The 22,383-nt window shown below is 38.1% G+C and overlaps 1 protein-coding gene across 1 annotated transcript; it reads left to right on the top strand.

Annotated features, from left to right (window-relative positions):
* Window positions 1–2,960: 2,960 nt before the first annotated feature.
* LOC125234608 (nose resistant to fluoxetine protein 6-like) lies at window positions 2,961–20,925 on the top strand. The gene is made up of 13 exons (XM_048140930.1): window positions 2,961–3,099; window positions 3,312–3,484; window positions 6,388–6,527; window positions 8,668–8,998; window positions 9,467–9,581; window positions 10,124–10,211; window positions 10,548–10,714; window positions 11,512–11,697; window positions 12,076–12,249; window positions 12,930–13,080; window positions 16,090–16,273; window positions 18,278–18,420; window positions 20,159–20,925. The coding sequence occupies exons 2-13, from the start codon at window positions 3,400–3,402 to the stop codon at window positions 20,294–20,296; spliced, it is 1,902 nt and encodes a 633-aa protein (XP_047996887.1). The 5' UTR covers window positions 2,961–3,099; window positions 3,312–3,399; the 3' UTR covers window positions 20,297–20,925.
* The last annotated feature ends 1,458 nt before the right edge of the window (window positions 20,926–22,383 follow it).

Raw genomic sequence — 22,383 nt, 5'->3', positions numbered from 1 at the left:
ACCTTTCGTGCGCCATTTAATTACAACATATTGGGAAATGGAAATTTTGCCTAAATAATTTGAATACTGAAAACATTTGACTAAATAATATTTGGTAAAATGAAATTTGACAAAGTAATTATTTGGGAAACAAATAATTATGTACTTGCCAAAAAAAGTTTTGCTAAATGTCAATTTGCGATAAATTGTTTTGCCAAACGTATATTTGGGAAATGATAAATTTCTTCTATAGAAGCTATCTACGAGTGACCGAGTGTACACAAATGGAGCTAGACTGTAGAGAATTAGGCTAACAAAGAAAATACAAACAGAATTTTGGCATGACTTCACCATAGGTGTAATTATAAATAGTTTCGTTCCGATAATACATCAGGTTGTTTTTAAATAAAAAAAACCTGTTAATAGAAGTCTATTGACGTAAAAGCAATATTAAATATTGGAATAGGTTAGCGATTTTGATAAATTATAAAATTAGTGGTATATTTAAGAGTAGGTTATACTAGTAGTGAATTAAGTATGTAGGTACTATAAATGAATTGTTTGACGTATTAGGTATTAGAATATTTTTTTGTAATGTACGATGTTTAAAGTTTATAAGGTACAGCGGGGCCAATCTCGGGGGGGGGGGGGGTCAAATGTAACTGGTCCATTTTTTCCATTTTTTTTTAATGTTTGCATTATTAATTAGAGTGTCCACCGGTTATATTATGACAGGCGTGTTCAGAGGATACATGTAGTACTCAACATCATAGTGTAATGAAAAAACCGGCCAAGAGCGTGTCAGGCCACGCTCAGTGTAGGGTTCCGTAGTTTTCCGTATTTTTCTCAAAAACTACTAAACCTATCAAGTTCAAAACAATTTTCCTAGAAAGTCTTTATAAAGTTCTACTTTTGCGATTTTTTTCATATTTTTTAAACATATGGTTCAAAAGTTAGAGGGGGGGGACGCACTTTTTTTTCCTTTAGGAGCGATTATTTCCGAAAATATTCATATTATCAAAAAACAATCTTAGTAAACCCTTATTCATTTTTAAATACCTATCCAACAATATATCACACGTTGGGGTTGAAATGAAAAAAAATATCAGCCCCCACTTTACATGTAGGGGGGTACCCTAATAAAACATCTTTTTCCATTTTTTATTTTTGCACTTTGTTGGCGTGATTGATATACATATTGGTACCAAATTTCAGCATTCTAGTGCTTACGGTTACTGAGATTATCCGCGGACGGACGGACGGACGGACGGACGGACGGACGGACGGACGGACAGACAGACATGGCGAAACTATAAGGGTTCCTAGTTGACTACGGAACCCTAAAAATGGAATAGTTACAATTGCCCCTCAGTCGAGATTTGCCCCGCTGTACCTTATGACGTTTTAATCTTAACATTTGACCAGAAATACGCTGTTAAAGTTACGCAGGTTCCTCGCGAGTACCCTATATACATGGTGTTTTTTCTCGCACAAAGTACATTAGGTACTATACTAGTACATCACTCGTTATGTCCAAAATTCAAAGGACCATTATGTACTGTAGAACGTCGTACGATACACGTGCAAGGAAGGAATTTGTATATCGATAAAGACGAGTGGCGTGAGTAACAATTTGAGGCAAAGCTGATTTTTTTTAATAAAGACGCCATGAGTATTTTTTGACTCAGTTAAACCCCGTTGCGTACAATACTTTTTCTACGATCATTCACTTACTTTTTAATAGTCTTCTAGAATTAAATAACTTTCGTGAAATTCCTATTGTTTCCTGTATTTTGACGTGTCGGCCTCCCCTTTGTTCCTGCACTGTCGCTCGCACTCCCCCGCCCCGCCGCCATCCCCGGGCCGGCTCCCCGCGAACCCATTATAGGCTTCCTAACAATGCGTTAAAGGCTAAACGTATGCGTGGGTGCGCGGGGAGCTGTCCTGCGGCTGGCATCTTTTATGTAGGGTTTTAAAGATTTATGCAAGACACTGTAAATGACGATTAACACTACGGGAGTAGAAAAAATTGTAAATAGGGTGCTTTATTTAAGCGGTATAATTTTAATTTGAGAAATGAACGCTTCATCGTGAATTGCATAAATATCTATATTTTTTTTAAACCTGTCGGCCTAGTCAAAGTGACTCGTTGACACTACGTGGCGACCGAAACGCAGTCTGGCTTTTTAGGGTTCCGTAGTCAACTAGGAACCCTTATAGTTTCGCCATGTCTGTCTGTCCGTCCGTCCGTCCGTCCGTCCGTCCGTCCGTCCGTCCGTCCGTCCGTCCGTCCGTCCGTTCGTCCGTCCGTCCGTCCGTCCGCGGATAATCTCAGTAACTGTTAGCACTAGAAAGCTGAAATTTGGTACCAATATGTATATCAATCACGCCAACAAAGTGCAAAAATAAAAAATGGAAAAAAATGTTTTATTAGGGTACCCCCCCCCCGCTACATGTAAAGTGGGGGCTGATATTTTTTTTCATTCCAACCCCAACGTGTGATATATTGTTAGATAGGTATTAAAAAATGAATAAGGGTTTACTATGATCGTTTCTTGATAATATTAATATTTTCGGAAATAATCGCTCCTAAAGGAAAAAAAAGTGCGCCCCGCTCTAACTTTTGAACCATATTATGTTTAAAAAATATGAAAAAAATCACAAAAGTAGAACTTTATAAATACTTTCTAGGAAAACTGTTTTGAACTTGATAGGTTCAGTAGTTTTTGAGAAAAATACGGAAAACTACGGAACCCTACACTGAGCGTGGCCCGACACGCTCTTGGCCGGTTTTTTTCTTAAAGAAGTGCGATAGAGAGAGCTAGCTACGATAAGCTTACAGAGTTTGAGCACTTGAGCGACTGGCTAGGTGGGCCAGCCAACGTCACAAGCGCTGTTATACGCAAACCTACGTTATTAATAAGTAACGTGACGCTAGGCGTCCCCGATTGTGAATTTATAAAACTCGAAATTATTGACCATGATATCCATATGCTGATACGTTCTCAAACTTGTAGTTTAGTACAAACTGACCTCTAAAAAATATTAGCCATTAAATTAAATTACTAGTATGAAATAATAGATACATAAAATTATATAACAGACATAATATTCAACTAGGTAAAAAAAAAAAAAAATTAAAAATTTAATCTGTTTATTTCTAAGAAACGTGCATGCATTTATAATATACTTAACTGCTAATCTTAAATTGAAAAGATTATTTGAGTTAAGGAGTCTAGTTACATATGAATTGTTCTTTATTTTATTTATACATAATTAAGTTTTTTCGTTTTTAATAAGTGTTTTTTCAGTATATAACGAGCTTGGTACAGGTGAATTTATAGAAATAATTTTATTTTTTATAAAAAAAATATAAGCTTTATGAAGTGGTGAAAAGTGTGTGTAAATAAAGTGAATACAATGTTTGAAAATAATAAAATTGTTGTAGTACCCATTTTATTATTATTTGCAATTGGTGCGGAAGGAAAGATTTTTGATCTAAATGGTGAGTTTTTAATTTATAAACTTATTTTTAGAAGCTTTTTTTATTAATTTGCAGTGCACCATTTTTAGGGTTCCGTACCAAAATTGTACAACAGGAACCCTTATGGTGCGACTCTGTCCGTCTGTCTGTCCGTCTGTCACATTGTTAAATATCTCGAGAACTACTTATGCTATCGATGTGAAATTTGGAATTGTTATAAACATTGTGAACCTCTACAAGTTGAAAGTATTTTTTTTAAATTAATTAATGTAAATGATAGAAAATGGCCAAAATGAAAGGGGGGCAAACTGAAAATTTCAAGTAACTAGGTCAAGTGGGGTATCGTTAGAAAGAGCTCAAATTGTACATATCAAAACTATTTTTTATAATTTTTTGGTTGTGGAAAAAAAATGTTTTTTGAAGGAAAATGTAAAAAAAAATACCGTCCCCCCCCCCCCCTTATCTCCGAAGTTTACCAACATAAATGTATAAAATTTTAACCAAACATGGCTATTGTAATGAATATTACAGGAAAAATAAAATCGTACACGTATCTTGAAAACTTTTTTTTTAATTAATTTAAATACGGTTGTACTCACGTTATTATATCGCTATTGCTGCGACATGTTTCGGGTCAATTCGGAGGCCCCTCTTCAGGTATATAGGAGTTCACGCGACGGCTAAACTCCGCAGACGATAGCGATATAATAACGTGAGTACAACCGTATTTAAATTAATTATTTGAATATGTCTCACGAAAGTTTAACGTGTATACTTTTTTTTTATTTATAAAAACCCTTTCAGATTTACATTTTCAATTTCAACACCCTGGCGGGTGTTTATTATACCTGTATTTTTTAACAAAATAACAATGAAATTACCTGCTTTCAAATAGAGGCAAAATGGTTAAAATCGGTTCACGCAATAAACAATTATTCCATAAAAATCATCTTCCATACTAGCTCGCGCGCATTATTACTCAATTTGCCGATACGAGTAGATGTCGCTGTACGTTGAACGCTCATTTCCTACATCGCGTTTTTCCTGATATAATGAGGTCGGTTCAGGAGCGTTCTTGCGACATGTCGTAAGTCTGAAACTATTGAAGTCGAATAGTCTTGATTTTATTTGGACGTTGTCTAACAATAAAATTGTATATTAAAATATTACTTGTTATGTGAGAAATTGAGTCTTGAGGGATTTAGTCAAATCTGTAGAGTTCTATGATAACATTTTGATGATTCAACTATTGAAAGTTTGTACGGAACCCTCGGTGAGCGAGTCCGACTCGCACTTGACCGGTTTTTTAAGTATTTGTTTAAATCTAACCAATCTCAGTAAGGCTTAGTTATCGTTCAGGTTGGAAACTCAAAAGGCAGTCGCTTTCGTAAACGTAGTAGTGTCTACGCCAAGTCTTGGGATTAGTCGTCAAAGCGGACCCCAGCTTCCCATGAACCGTGACGGATGCCGGAATAACACAAGGAGAGTGACGATGATCTTAACTTTATTGAACCCTACCTATTTAATTTACATTATTTTTATACGAAAAACGAACAATTTATGTACTATCTATTAAGTATGTAAGACCGCCTGTTGTTACCTAGTTTTAATCGTTTTATTAATGTAATCTCCTTTTAATAAGTGGTGCACAATAAAGTATATATTATTATTTCCTTTATTTATTTTGCTTCTTAGGTTAAGCTTTTTATAATATGAATATAAAAGTAAAATACAAAAACACATACAAAACAATATAAAAAACATATAAACACATTATAAAAAACCTAACCTAGGGTGCCGCCAGCAGCGGGGCAGGGCCCAAGCTGCCGGTGGTTAGGGCTGCAGAGAGAGGAACCGTCGGACTATCCGCGCCGTGTCCAAGATCACCGCCTTCTGCATCTGGCCCTTGATCCAGCCACCTAGCGAGAGTCTCTTAAGATGTTGATCGAGACTCTTCGCTATGAGACCGTTCGTTGAAACGACTATCGGAACAATGATCGTTGAATCAACATCCCACATGGCGGTTATCTCGTGAGCCAAGTCTAGGTACTTACTGGACTTGTCCTTCTCGGCTTTCACGAGATTCTCATCATGGGGGATGGTGATGTCAACGAGCACGGCCCGGCGTTGCGGTCGATCTATTATCACAATGTCAGGCTTATTGGCTACAATAGTCCTGTCAGTGATAATAGATCGATCCCAATAGAGCGTGGCACGACCATTTTCAAGAACTGGCGCAGGCAAGTACTTGTAGTACGGTACTTCGCGGTCCACAAGGCCGTATTGAAGAGCAAGTTGCTGGTGAATAATCCTGGCTACGAGATTATGTCTGTGCAGGTACTCGCCGTTAGCAAGATGAGAACAACCGGAAATGATATGCCTGAGTGACTCTCCGGGACGGCGGCATGCCCGACAAATGTCGACCGTACCGTCCTTCAGGATATATTTCCGGTAGTTGTTCGTCATCATAACTTCGTCCGCAATTGCACAGGCAAAACCCTCGGTTTCTCCGAAGAGGTCCCCGAATCGTAACCAGTTCACCGATGCGAGCAGGTCTACATCGGGTCCCGTGAGGGCCTTGTAGAACCGCCCGTGTAGCTGCTTGCTCTCCCATACCGCCTTGCGGTCCGCAGTACTTAGTACCACAGGTTTGCGCCAGTTCTCTTTCGCCAAGGAGAGCGGCGTGAGGTTTCCGTCAACTGCCACCACATCACGATGCATCCCACACTCGTTGTTAAGGAAGTAATTCCTGAGATTGTACACCATATTATTATTATTATTATGTCTGAGAGACGAAGCATTCGACGTCATAATTTATTAAAACAAAGTTCATCAACTAATACAACAATGACAAGTTCAGCAGTTTCATCTGTTATTGGAAACACAAGCGTGAGTTATCGTAATACAAAAATTTTTGACCACAGACACGGAGTACAGAAAAATGCCACCATTGTTCACCATGGACGACCACCATGACTGTATGCTGGAGCCAGGAGGGACGTACTGCGTTGTAGACCTGGAACTGTTCTCTCACCGGGAGTCAGAGCTCATGAAGATGATCCACGTTAGTATTGCATGTTTCACATTATTATGCGCAGTGCTCAAAAATTTCTTACCAGTCTGTATAGTTCCGAGCTCATATAACATTACTATTAATTACCTTTTTGATTTTTGTCGAGCTTCCGATATTTCGACGCAGTGTAGTGTGCTTGGACAGACCATCGAGTGTGAATGCGACCAGTGGTAACGTTGAAAGTGAACGCAAGTGGATGTTAACCACCCGCCTTCGTCAGTTTTCCGTGATCATGATATGATGCATGCAACTGCGTCGAAATATCGAGAGCTCGACATAAATCAAAAAGGTAATCACGGTCTATATCTGAAAATAACCATAACTATTAAATACTAACATTAAATATTCAAATTATATAATCAAGTAAATAGGCACCGCTGAGTCCGGTCCATCATAGCACACGTCTTTACGTCGGGTAGTCTGTGCTGCCTGCTTGTTTGTTGGAGGCAGAAGGAAGGGACTGCGTTCAGGACCTGGAGGTGTTTTCTCGTCAGGAGTCTGTGCTCATGAAGATGACCCACGTTAGTATTCATCATCATATTATTTTAGAGCCAGGCCCTTGTCTGTGGAGTAAGCGCCATTCCGTTCCTTTCTCTGCCGCTTTTTTGAGATCCTGATATATCACTACGTTGGTCTTCTCTTTAAGTTGGTCTAAAAACGCACGCCTCGGTCTTCCCCTGCCTCTCCTCTTTTCTATTCGCCCTTCGATTATTGATTTTATGTAAGTATCGTGCCATATCAGGTGCCCCAACATGTTTCCCCTTCTTTTTTCAATTGTTTTTAGCAGAGACCTCTTCTCCCCGACTTGCTCCAATATGTTCATTACTTGTTCACGTTAGTATTATAGTTTTTATAACGATCAACAGCCGCCTCTGAAGTGACGATCGTTGACGTTACGTGCCGATCGAAACGCAGCTTTATATAAACTGCACTACAGAAGAGCTATAGAGAGAGCTTGCTATGAAGCGAAAGCGGTTGTAGCATTTGGTAGGTCACCATGACAGTATGCTGGAGACAGGAGGGAGGTATTGCGTTGTTGATCTGGAGCTATTCTCTCACCAGGAGTCAGAGCTCATGTATGATTCACTTTAGTATTATACGTTTGTTACACTACGTCGGTGGGTAACAAGCATATTACTTATGACTGATAGATAGTCTTCAGCTTAAGCTCCCAGAAAGAGAGGTAGAGATAGAGAGACACACTACTTTTATTTGTCTTAGGTCAAGCAGCAAGTGACGATCACTTACTAAGGCTGGCAGACTACGATAAAAACGGGAGGTGTAAAAGTTTTAGGAGCACCTAACATAGGTATATTATTTTAAGGATGCGACGAATGAGTGTCAGGAGATATGACTGTTAAAGTAAAAGAGATGTGAAAAATTCTTTTAACTTTCATACTTTTTTTGGTAAACTATATAGATTACTAATTATTTAATTTGTATCATTTTCCGGTTAAAAGTATAACATAAAATGCAGATGAAATAATTTATTAGATAATCAGCAAAATAAATAAAAACCTTGCCCTTGGGCACTAAGTCAGTTTTACATAATAACCCGACGAACAACTATCTACTGTTACAACATTGGCTAAAAAATGCAGTGAATACCAATGTCAGTTCGGACTTGACCCCATGATTCGGAGAAGCTGATTATTAAGGAAAACTCTTTTCTAACAAGAGTTTTGAATGATTCACGGTTATTTTCATTAGACTTATATTGACCGGGATATAGACCGTGATTAGTTTTCCGTGATCATGATGCATGCAACTGCGTCGAAATATCGGGAGCTTGACAAAAATCATAAAAGTAATCACGGTCTATATCCCGGTCAATATAAGTCTTTTCCAATATTTGGTTATGATTATTATGTACCTACCTAAAAGGAACAGGCCCCGTAGCCGAATGGCATTTCTACGACGCGAAACGCCACCGAAACGCCGCAGAAAGTTAGTCTGGCTCTGTCGCGATAATACGCAAGAGCGACAAAGATATTAGACGAATGAGATATTGTCGTGAGCGTTTCGTGAACGTTTGTGCATTCGGCTACGCACACTGGTCCCAACAAAAGAGATGCGATGATAGCACGAGCTAGTTCGTGTCATGCCATGAGTAACATGCTATTCTTTTCAGGGTTACTCAGAAGTCACAAAGAAACACTATAACCACACGCAACTGCACAGAGCCGTCTGCCTCACACAAACCTGCAAACACTTCATCGGCCAACGAAACCTCAAAAATGAAGATGACATTTCCAACATCTTGGAAACTTGTCTCAACCAGACTATATGGAAGGATTACAAGTTACAAGCAAGGGTTCTTGCTCTGAAAGAGTGTCAAAGGGAAGGAGATACGGTGACTTATGATGCGAGTGACTATACTTTGGTTGTAGTGCTCCTGGTTTTAATTATGCTGAATTCCCTGGGGACTTTCTATGATGTCTTTAAGGGAGCTGATACCAAGGGTAAGTTTTATTTTGTGATTCTTCTCTGATGACAGATTGTTGTTCATTAAGAGTGATAAATCTTATCCTTGTTTGAGCTCTTACAACCTTCCTCATTGGTAGGAATACAAAACTATGAGTAGGGTGAAGTGCAGTTTTCTGCAAGGTGGTAGGTACTTCCCCAGTTGGACGCTGTCCTAAATCTAAAATTACAATTTTGTTGTGCTGTGCTCTGTCACACAAAGCGAGATATATATTTATGTATTGTACATAGTCCAAAATTAAAGACTGGTCATGAAACTCATGAACCAAAGACGGAGCCACCCTGAGATGCTATCAAATACCAGAAAACTGAATGCCCATTAGATTAGGCATGGCATGGCACCATAAGAAGAAGAGATAAAAATTCGATAATACGACAAAAACTGCATGTTGAGTGATAAAGAGCCCTAGGTTAATCCAGATATAAAAACTTCGTAATGTTTTCAGGTAATCCATACTTGATGTCTTTCTCCTTGTTGCGAAACTGCGGAAAGCTGGTAGCACCGAGCGGAGTTGGACCTGAGCCCAGGCTTAGACGCTTCAAGCTTTTCAACGGGCTTAGGTATGACATTTTTAATTTTTTTAATAATTACTTTATCATCATCATCATTCTCCTTGCGTTATCCTGGCATTTGCCACGGCTCATGGGAGCCTGGGGTCCGCTTTGACCTAAATCCTAAGATTTGGCGTAGGCATTAGTTTCTACGATTCTAATAATTACTTTATATTTTCTAAAAACTGTTTTTCTTCCGTGGATGTCGTAGAAGTCAACTGTTAATTTCCTTTCAACCGTTTCATTACCAAGAGTGGCACTGACATGGTGTTGTCAAAAAAAGCGATATACACCACCAGTGATGAAGGACCGGATTCCCTTTCTGAAGAACCGGCGTCTTTATTAATAAGGGCTAACTCATCCCTGGCGCAATGACGGTTGACGGAGAGACCTAGGGATTTTGAAGCTTGCACCTTCACTGCTGGAGGTATTCGACGCTTAATCTCTCATTTTTGGCGCCTCATTTTATTTACCACTTATTTTTAACCGACTTCAAAAAAGGAGGAGGTTCTCAATTCGACTGAATGTTTTTTTTTTTAATTTATTTTCAGGACAATGACCGTAGTATGCGTACTCTTTTGTCACGTCACTTTCATAATGAACTATGCGTTTGTCAAGAATACCGCGTATATAGAGAGGGTAAGTTAAAAGATTCTATTTCAAGGGTTTTTTTTTATTTAATTGTAAAAATGACCATGGTATCCGTGCTTCCATGCCATCTATCCATGCTTTCGCTTCTTGAGTACAAACTTGAATTGACATATATTAAGTACTTTTTTAGCCTGGTGTAGTGACACTGCTGGGCAAAGGCCTCCCCTCGCTTCTTCCACTCAACCCTGTCAATGTCTTGTGTCAATCCTGCCAACGTGGATAGAATGCGTCCAAGACGTCCCGGCATCTCTTTTTCGGTCTTCCTGAGCCCCAGCGTAAATCCTTTACGGGTTCCTTAATAAAAAAATCCTATATCTATTTCAGGCAGGAGACGATCCTTCTAAGCAGATCCTGTTTAACGGCTCTATAGTGGTGTCCACTTTCTTCGTGATGTCCGGGTTCCTGCTGGCGTTCAACTTTGAGCTTCACGCGGAGAAGCATCGCGTCAGCTGGCTGGAGTTGCCTAGAGGGATGATCTTGCGATGGCTGAGGTAAGTTCAATGCGAATAGTGGATGGATAAAATTTGTGTCATTTTCTACTAGCGTTCTACTTTGAGCTTCATCCGGAGAAGCATCGCGTTAGCTGACTGGAGTTGCCTAGAGGAATGATTTTATGACGGCTGAGGTGAGATTATCTTGTATTAGTGAAAAATTTGGTCTAAATAAGATTAATGCATTCAGTATAGATATACTGAATGGAATCGAACAGTGTCCGCAGTTATTTGCGGTAGGTGCCTAAAGCACTCAAAACCAGGACACGGTGTCAAATTTTTTTTTTTCAAAATTTTCAAAATTTAGGCAATTAAATCTTTATCGTCAAGATAAGTTAGATCAGCTCGAATTGCTCAACGTAGATAAATACTAAGCATATTCCAGGGTATCTGAAGTTAAATTCAGGTGGCATGAGTTTTCTCAGCCAAAAATGTGGCAGGTCGTGCCACTCCCGAATTGGCCTCCACAGTCACCAATCCCGTTATCTAAACAGAAATATATGACATGTGTATTTGACTGAATTTAATTTTTAACAAGCAGAAACGTCTGCTAACGATTCTAAACATTTTTATATTAAAGGAAAAAATGGAAAAAGGAAAAAGAGCATTGCACGGATTGCAAAAAGGATGCGGGTTCAAGTCCCGCCGGAAGCGTAAATATTTCCATTTTTTCCTTTAATATAAAAATGTATTTGACTGTTCACTCCAAGAGTACATCTGAATGTCTGTCAAGTTAATATGTAAATCGTCTGCAATAAACGCCTGTGATGAAAATTTCTCATATCATCTCATTTCAGGTTAACACCAGCGTATGCTCTCATCCTGGGTCTTGTCGCGACCGTGATGAGGCGCCTGGGGACAGGTCCGCTCTGGAACCAGATAGTCACAGTGGAGAGCGACGCTTGCCGGCAGTACTGGTGGGCCCATCTGCTGTACATCAACAACTACATCTATAATGATAACGAATGCATGCCGCAGACTTGGTAAGAAGATTTTGAAAAATTGATCAATCGGACTAAAAAGCAATCACGATGGTAGAAGCTTAGTAGCTACAATATCGATATTGTCTCTCGTTATCGTTACTCAATTACTGCAAAAATTCGCAAAGTGCTACCTCCCTAATGTGGATAATAATTAATATGGTGACATTGGTGACGTAGTTCTTCTTGTACTCCCGTAACAAATTTCCCCAATACAACAGGGTGCCCAAAAGCATCATCTGTGATGTGGTAGGATTGAAAGAGCTCTAGAGTCTAAGTGTATATACCACAAACTTGTTTTAGTTAAAATACTTAACCCAAATTTAATTATTTTCATAAAATTCACTTTTATTTTCCAACAATAAAGTTATTTCCTTTCAGGTATTTAGCAGCTGACACACAGCTCTTCGCTCTAGGGCTGATCTTCTGCATAGTAGCGCGTACGCAGCGGTCACGCAAGATTATACTCGGCCTGATGATGGTTGTGTCCCTGCTGACTCCTGCGCTGCACACGTACTTTGAGGATCTGGATGCCACCGTGACTCAAGGACCAGAGTAAGAGTTTTAAGTTCTTATCATTGACCAACTCCTCGCTATATGTGTAAGAACGAGGTCAGCCTGATGATGGTAGTGACTTTGAGGACCTCAACGCCATCGTGATCCATGGAGAGAGTCTTATGCTTTCATCGTTATAAATAGGGAAAATTCCCTGTTATAGGGTGATAAGATCGAAGTCAGCCTGATTATGGTAGTGTATTTGCTGACTCTTACTCTGTACACTTATTTTGAGGATCAGAGTAATAAGCTTCATATGTTTTTATCATTGGCCAACTCCTCGCTATAGGGTTATAAGACTTCTGCTTCTTCTTCAAGCTAGCTTTTTCCCAGCCTATCGCCCGCTTTCCTGCCTAGTTTTTTCAATTGTTTAGTTCATTTATTAGCCAAATATAAACGACAACGAATATCGATGGTAAAATAAGTTTCACGAATATGTCATGACTATTATCAGTCTTGTCCACATAATTATGTTGCATGTTTAGGTTCATTGCTAAGACGCTCTGAAACTTGTGTAGTTTCAAATTCTCTGCCTACTCCTTTATGAGATACATATGTTTAGGCCATCAATAAAAATATGAAAATTTGTATGCGCCAAAACACTACCTTGCGGCACACCCCAAATATTATAAAACAGCATTTAACACTTAACAAATATTTTTTTTAACGTATTTTCACAGGAACGTGAAAAGTATATACAAAACCGATAACGTGTTCAGACACGTGTACGTCGCAGCACACACGAACCTGGCCTCGTACACGCTGGGCATGGGAGGCGGTCTGCTGGCGTACCACTGGCTCACTGAGGGGAAGGACTTCGAACACTTTAAAGTAAGAGTTTAATTGATTAAATTGAGAATATCCAATAGAAACTCTCGGTGAAGGAAAACATCGCGAGGAAACCGGACTAATTCCAATAAAGCCTAATTACCCTTTGGGTTGGAGGGTCAGACGGCAGTCGCTTTCGTAAAAACTATTGACTACGTCAAATCTTATGATTAGTTGTCACAACCGACCCCAGGCTCTCAGGAGCCGCGTCAAATGCCGGGATATTTACGGGATATTACAATTTAATGCAACGTATCTTCGGCTGGAATTAATTGTATTTAATGTAATGTAATTTTGACTTTTTTTTATTTAATGTAATGTATTATTTTTTTTTTAATTAATCAATGTAATGATTTAATGTTAATGGGTAAAATCATTTAATGTTAATGTAATGATTGTTGGTAGTAGGTATGTTTCATTTAGAAAGGTAGAAATATCATGGTTTAGTTAAGATTTGTACATATGTAAAAGTTGTGAATATTTTGCATGCTATGAAGAATGGCTAATTAAGGAGTACCTTCACTTTGAATAATATCTGTAATCAAACCAAAATAAATTGCAAAATAAATTGATTGATTGATAAAGCAAGGAGGATGATGATCCAATAGGAACTATCCAAGTGCCTCATAGATGCTTCTGGTGCCAATATTTCGCTTAGCAGATCAGCATTACTATCCATCGGGGTAATGCGACCAGCCTTTTGGTTACCTTACCTAACAACAAAGACTTATGGCATTTTTTTTATTTGTTTAGTAAAAATATAACATATGGTGAGATGATATTGGAATGATAGAAACTCACCAAAGACAGGGTTGGTTTAAAAGAAATGAGCCTTTCCCCAGTAACGGGACAATAAAATAAGGAGGCTATCAATAAAATTGGAGGCCCAAAAATTGTGGTGTAATAAATAAATATACTGTAATTTTGCCTAAAAGACAGTTAGATCAGAAGATTTTCGCTCAAGCCTTTTAGGATAAAGGTAAGTATTTGATATCGCAATTAGTTATGAGATGAAGAGAGCGAGAATAGTAACTATGACATAATAAAGTGTGGGGTGTGTTTAAACAAAGATCGTAATACTGTTTCATGTCGGGCACAATGAGATTTGGTCAAAATGAGAAAATTAGTCTTAGGTACCTACAGTCAAGTGTAAAAATATGGGTGTACACATCTTACTCAAAAATATGTCCCATAGCACCTTAGTCCGATGTAATAAGAGCGTAGTACCATATTGTTGAGTCGATTTCTTCGATAGGTACTTATTTTTGCACTTGACTGTACATCCTATGGCTGAAAACACTCCCTTGCGGTACACCGATGGCCATATTATTTTAGTCTGTCAAATGAGGAACATACAATTTAAAATCATTAAGTATGTCAAAATTTATCAATATCATAAATGTGAGTAAATCCACTTGTTTACAATATTATTTGTGAATATAATTATAAAACTGTTGTTATTTAACCTTACAAACATTTGGCCGCCTTTACAATATCGTTAGATTGTGGCCTAAACCTTGACTGCCACATTAGCGGTATACTTTGACCTCTAGTAACACCATATTAATTAATGGCGGCGGCCAATGATTAGATCAGGCAGATCGTAAAGTTCCTAGGCGTATAGTAAAATGTGTGTTAATAATTTTTGGGCTATTTTTGAACCACGGGGCTTCTAATCCAGGGCAGTTTATAAATAAATAAATAATAAATATTGTAGGACATTCTTACACAGGTTGACTGACTCCCAAGGCAAGCTCAAGAAGGCGTGTTGTAGGTACTCTGACAACGATATATATAATTAATATAATGTACAAATACTCATACATATACATAGAAAACATCCATGACTCAGGAACAAATATCTGTGCTCATCACACAAATAAAAATGCCCATATATTCTAATCCAGGACAGGACAGGGCAGTAGTTTGCCCTTCGAGCATTTGAACCACGACCTTATACTGCTTACCTTTATAATTATTATGTGGCTTAGGTCAATAATACGACGTAATTTGTTATTATTAACATAAACAACATCGGTTTTAATTTTAACTGCGGAAGTAATTTTTTCAATAATCCTCAAAACGCGCAAAGATTTTTTGCTTCGGGTATCAGTATTAGAATAAAATATATAAAGTTACACAACAATTTACATCCTTGGACCCCTTTTGCTCCAAAATTTAAGGGTTTTCAAGTAAGCTAAATTGTGATTTTGCCCATTACCCACAACACAATTTACCCGTAACCCACTCAGAACTTACGAGAGGAAAAGGGGTGGCAAAATTCTTCACCCGTCACCACACCGAATTCGTTTCTTTTCTACTATTACTAGGTATGCTTTGTTTCAAAAATTCCGTTATCGCCTCTGGTGCCGTAGCCGAATGGCATTTCTGCGACGCGAAGCGAAAATAAAACGCCGCGAAAGGTACACTGAGAGAAAATACAACCAGTTTTCATGTTCGTTCAACAAGTTTTTTGGTTAAAATAGCGCCTACGTGCTCTTTGGTTCAAACAACAAGCTACTTGTCATTTGAATCGGCAATATATTTGAATCAACAAGTCGATTTTATAAAAACAACCTGACACATATTGTTTTAAACATACGTTTGGCTGATTCAAACGGATAAACCGCAACAAGTCGAACTTGTTAAATTCACAATGCAAATTTCTCTCAGTGTAGTCTGGCTCTGTCGCGCCAATACGCAAGAGCGATAGAGATAGATATCGTAGCCAAATGCACAAACTCTCACGATAATATCGTCATCGTAGCTGGCTATCTCTTCGCTCTTCCGCATTAGCGCGTCAGGGCCAGACTGGCTGACCGCCGGCTGGTTAACGTTATCATCCTCATCATCCTTGCGTTATCCCGGCATTTGCCACGGCTCGTGGGAGCCTGGGGTCCGCTTTGACAACTAACTGGCTAGTTTACGTATCCCCTTCGATATACTCTTGATCCTTTCCGGGGCCCTATTTCACAGTGACACCCTAACTATATTTATTACTTTTCGTTGCAGAAATACCGTTACTTGCTCTGGCTAACGTTCCCCTTCGACACGCTGGTAATCCTCTCCGGGGCCCTATTCTACGGGGAAACGCGCGTTCCGCTCGTGTATCGAGTGCTTTACGCCGCTTTCTACAAACCCGTCTTCCAGTTGCTGGTCGTCTTCTTTACCATCTGTATGATATTTAAGACTGAAAGTGAGTATTGTTGGTTTAAATAAAATAATTTCAAAATTGTTTATTGCACTCATGTTAGCATTCAAAATTTAAAAATGACATTATTCAGTTCCGCGTAAACAGGTGTAAGGAAATAGTATTTTATGCAACAGGCGTTTAAAGGAGGTCAAAAAAGACGAGTGGCGTTGGGTAACAATTTGAGGCGAAGCCGAAAATTGTTATTGAGACGCCACGAGTATTTTTTGACTCAGTTAAACACCGTTGCATACAATACTTTTTCTACGACTATGCACTAGTTTTTAATAGTTTTCTTGAATAACTTTCGTGAAATTCACACTGTTTCCTCTATTTTGACTCAAAGGTTTTCACTGTCAGCTCGGCTGCCCAAAACCTTCCCGCGCACGCCCGCAGTGTCGTTATAAGGCGTCGCCATGGTTACAGAGCCAAACAATGCGTTTTCAGTTTTTTCGATACTGCGCGCATGCGCGGAAAGCCGGCGGACGCTGGCTTTGGGGAATAGACCTTTATGTAGGGTTTTAAAGATCTGTGCACGACCCTGTAAATGACGAATAACAGTTCGGGAGTAGAAAAACATACATAATAACAAATTGGAACGAGTATTATAGAGAGTTACTGTCGAAGTAAAAATGTCTAATCACAGTGCCATCTCTTGAGACAGGCTTAAAACTTTTGAACCTCAATTTTGACAACTTGGCCCATATTCTTAGCTTGATATGTGTTAAAATGTCAAATATTAATATTAGCGCCATCTAGCCGAGTGACCCCCAAAGGTTTAACGCCATTTAGGCCACCGTACCTTTTTCTGTACGGTCCTGAGGTACGTTTTTTTCTTAGACTTTATCTATTTATGGAGTTATATATGTCTTTGATATGGAGTTATTTAATTATGTCTTTGATAATAATAATTATGCTTTTCTATCACTATCTTAAAACAGTATGCATCACAGTCCTATACCAATTCTAAATGACAGGTACCTATACATTTTGTTGACCCCATGATAGATGGCCGACTTTGATCCAACATGGCCAAGAACACGCCCAACTAATTCAGCTTTCAAACCAAAAAAAAAAAACTAAATCTGAATCGGTTCATCCGTTTGAAAGCTACGATGCTACAGCCAGATACACACACATGCAAACGGACACTGCAAACTTATAAACAACACCCTGTCGTTTTCGCATCGGGGGTTAAAAATACAACAGGGCTGTCTTACCATAAAACCGCCGCATATAAATAGGGAGAACGGTATGCAAATCTATGATTGTAAGCTTTGACGTCTAAAGCTGAGTTTAGACCAGCAAGTTATTGCTGCAAGTTTTGAGACGCAACTATAGGTAAGAGTGAGTGGCAAATATCTGCATCTCTTTCTTGCATATACTTCTATCTCAAAACTTGCAGCAATAACTTGCTCGTCTAAACTCAGCTTAAGCAAACATACTGAAAAAAAAGAAGACGGAATTTTTAACTATAAAACTCCCGTGAGACTCAAACATATTTAAAAAAATATTTTAAGCGGGTTACTCACGTGTTAAGTCGATATAACGTTCGACATGTTTCTTTCCATTTCGTAGCAACCCCGCCGTTACATGTCGAGAGCGCGACGCATAAGCAGTAGAGACGGTATTTGATAACTTTATTAATGATTTCTGTGGTCTATTTCACAAAAATGACAATTGTCGCCCGACAGTGACACTTAAGCCTCATTGCTTGTTTAACAAGGAAATATTGACGCTGAGTTAACATTTGATGTTACTTTTCAACCCAGAAATAGGCACAGAATTGTCAGTGTCAACTGTCAAGTATCAATGTTACTGTGGTTAAAGCCCACTGTTCCCCACGAATAGTTCCAGATGTAACCGGCAACCTTCAAATTTAGGATGAACAGGCATCTTCTGTGCGAGCTTACTCCACCATAGGCCACGTCATTGCCTTTGGCTAGTCTGTGACCAAGAGTAAGCCCATTTATAATAAAAAAGAAACTAATGAATAACTTAATATTCCAGAGGTATACCGCGGCATAGTGGAGTGGCGAGGCTTCACTTGGACAGGTCGGGTATCGTACGGCGCGTTTCTGGTACATTCACTCTTCTTGCGGGGCTTCGCTGGCTCTTTCGTCCAGCCTGTGCATCTCACTGATTACTTTATGGTAAGATTAAGCTATTTTTTTTAAGTGAAACTTCTAATGCGACTTCTAACTGACTGCATTTAACGCTCAGTGTTGCCAACTCGAATTTTGAAGAACAGCACATTACGCAGTTTCACTTCTTCCACGCAATTTTTTTATATTTTTTTATCAAAAAAAAAAACTTATGACTAAAAGTTTTACATTTTTTTCGCCAAACTTGACACAGTTTGTTGGCGAATAGTGCCCTCAAACTTATTCCACATAATATTGTTTGCCACAACAACTAACATGCGTATGCGTAACTTCATCTCGCGACGGCATTGTCTTTGAACTTACCTACTATATTCAGAAAAAAGTTTTGTCACTGTGGGAAATGCCACCAATACCAAGGTTCTCTCTGTGGGTTGCACCTACTGGGAATTAAGAGTTTTCCAAAAAGAGTATACTTACAGGTTTTTAAAGGGGCCAGCAAAGCATTTGCAACACAATTGTTGTGTTATGGGTCTTGAATTAAGGACCACAATCATACTATTAAATTCTTAATAAGTAAACAAACCATTACCTGTGACCCGCTTAAAATGCTTTTTTGAGCTTTTCACGACTGCCTCTCAGAGACCTCCAAATATAGGTGAATAACTCGGAACATATTAAAAATCTATACTTTTGGATACTTCATAATCTATGACCGAATTTTGATGTTTCTAGGAACTTAAGTTTGAAAGCTGTTTAAGATGGGAATAAACGTTTTAATTAACGTTGTCACGAAATATTTTGGATGGATAACCACGCCGGGCTATAAACCTTCTTATGAAAGCTGGGGTGGTCAAGTCCTGTACTGCTTAATTTTAGATGGATAGTTTTAGTGGCAAAGCACACAAAAACATAAACATAACCTTTAGTGGCAATGCTTCTCCGCAGCGAAGAGTGTTTGATGCTGAAAACTACAACACTTTGGCCTCTTTTACCTTATCAAAAGGCAAAGATCCAATTAGTTGCAAGGCAGATGGGGCTCTAAATATATAGCATGTTATATAACTATTAACATACTTAATTACGCAAGATAATAAATGACAAAACTACCGTCAAACACTGACATGTAACCATATAAACCGAGTCACTCACGTGTAAATAATCGAAAACCGCTGGAAATGTTTGCTCCGTAAGTGCGTTTTCACATTATCCGATCCGATATCGGATGTCGGACCGATATCCCATACATTACAGGCGCCATCTTGGATTTTTTTCTATTGAAATCCTTCCGACATCCGATATCGGATCGGATAATGTGAAAACGGCCTAACGCGTAATGGAGCGAAAAATGTCGAGCGTTTTTCGACTATTTGACACATGAGTGACCCGGTTTATATATTTAAGATAATAAATTATGTATTCTTAGCATAGATTGTAGGTACCTAACCAAAATTAATTATAGGTATTCTAAGATACTTCCAAAACACGCTCTTGTTCATCATTCTTACACAATGATGTCACAAAATAGAGCTTTTCAATAGGATACTGAGTGTAAGCCCAAGGATAAACGGTCCATTAACTAATGGATGTCTTTTGTCACAAAAAGCCGTTGCTTTTGGTATTTTGTTCACGCGTCGTGTTTTATTTTGTGCTCTTACTGCAGCTTTGGCTTTCACACTGTCGTAAAGAAAGTGGTGCCACGATAACGTCACGTATCCTTCCTCTAGGGTTTTGTACAATCTATGAAAGTATCAATATTTTTTACTTATCTTAATCTTTTTTTTTTCAGTTTTTAATTCTGTCCGCCACCATCTTCATGTCATTCGCGGCGGCCGCCATTTTGTGGCTTTGCGTAGAAGCGCCCGCCAAGGAGCTGATCTCGGCAGCACTGAAACCTAGACCAAGAGTCCAGGATACTAAGATATAGTTTAGAAAAAACAAAAATTGTTTGGAGTTATAAAAAAAAAAAGTGATCGGTATGAAGTTAAATTATTAAATATCTGAATTTGTACAGTATTAGAATTAAAAATAAGAAATTCAAAACGAACGAACAGAGTAATTTTAATCGACATGACATGACATGTAGAAGTAATTCGGAACACTTGTCGAATTAAATAAATAAATAAATAAATAAAAATAGTTTATTGACAATATTAATACAATTTTCCAGGCATCATGTATACGAGTGGATCCCAAACTATACCTCGGCCTCGTGTTTCAATTTAGCACTTGTAACTAATTTCTTCTTTTCCACACTTGTATCAGAATGCACTATTATTATCAACCGCCTAAAAAACTAAGGCCGATAGTCCACTATCATATGCTTATTATAGAAATATGATCATAGGTCTGTATGCCTCCCTTTTTCTCCAACGTTAAGAAAAAGAATGGCATGTTTCCTATGATCATATTCTATGATAAACATATGATAGTGGACTATCGGCCTAACTCCTATTTGAACAGAATATAGTGAGAGCAAGTGAGAGAATGACGATGACGAGATTAAGGCCGATAGTCCACTATGATATGTTTATCATAGAAATATGATCATAGGCTACATGCCGTCCTTTTTCTCCACGTTGGAGAAAAAGGGAGGCATAGAGACCTATGATCATATTTCTATGATAAACATATGATAGTGGACTATCGGCTTAAGTCAAATCAAAGAGGATCAAGTGTTATAGATAGATACTGTCAAAGTAAAATATGTCATCATAGTGCATAGACTCAAGTACTTGCCATCTCTCGACACAAGCTCAAAACTATTAAACCTCAGTTTTGACAATTTGGCCCAAATTCTAAGCTTGATATGTGTTAAAATGTCAAATATTCATATTAGCGCCATCTAGTCGAGCGTCCCCCAAAGGTGTAACGTCATCTAGGCCACCGTATCTTTTTCTATATAGTTCTGAGGTACGTTTTTTTCTTAGACTGTAGCGGTCTATATACGGAGTTACATATGTCTTTGGTAAAAATCTTAAAAAATCATTCATGGGTATTGTGTAAGATTTTATAACAAACTTCCTAATGCCATCACTGAACTGTCTTTTAATCGATTTAAACATTATGTAAAGCGTATACTGATCTCTAAAGCCTACTATAGCACACAAGACTACATGAATGATGAAACACCGTGGGATACAAGTATTGCTGAAAACCATTAATTATATAGCTTACTAATGATGATATTGATAATTCAATGTATTTTATAAAATTTTTTTGACATTTAGAATTTATTCTAGAAGTTTTTATACTAGTATTTTTTTATACAATTTAGATTGATATCATTTTATTAAATCAATGTAGTTTTAAAACAATATTGTTTATTGCACCAATAAATTGCTCTGATATTTAGAATAAGATGAATATTGTACACTGTTGACAATTTAAAAGTGCTTATTGTAAGCCTATTTGAATAAAGAATATTTTGATTGATTGATTGATTGTAAAATGCTTTAAAAAGAAGTACGTGGTCCAATAAACTATGCAGAATAAAATAATGATAACTTTTGATGCAATAAAATAATTAGGTACCTACCTCAGGGAAACAATTGTTTCCAGCCTATCTCTAAGACTTTTGTTAAAAGTATACAATATTTACTGTTTTAATCTAGTAAGGGCCACTTGCACCAACGAAAATGCAGGGTTAACCCGAGGGTTAACCCACCATATTATATGGAATTTGACAGATGACAGCCCACTAACCCCGAGTTAAGTGGTTGGTGCAAGAGGGCCTAAGTAGGTAGGTAGAAATTGTTATAGAGAATAGAGAATTTATTTGCATACCACATACGATACATACGTATTAAGATAATGTTAATAAAAACCATAAATGCAACAGTGTAGCTCGTTTTATTTGCCAAAACCAATTGTAATATTTTTTTACATACATACATACATACATACATATATACATACATATAATCACGCCTGTATCCCATAAAGGGGTAGGCAGAGCACATGAACTACTAAGTTTCAGTGCCACTTTAATATTTTTTTATTATTATAAATGGG

The sequence above is a fragment of the Leguminivora glycinivorella genome, chromosome 16 (assembly GCF_023078275.1).
Source record: "Leguminivora glycinivorella isolate SPB_JAAS2020 chromosome 16, LegGlyc_1.1, whole genome shotgun sequence".
In the NCBI taxonomy this organism is placed as follows: Eukaryota; Metazoa; Arthropoda; class Insecta; order Lepidoptera; family Tortricidae; genus Leguminivora; species Leguminivora glycinivorella.
The sequence above is the reverse complement of the archived record's forward strand: the minus strand, read 5'-3'. Positions and strand labels throughout refer to the sequence as shown.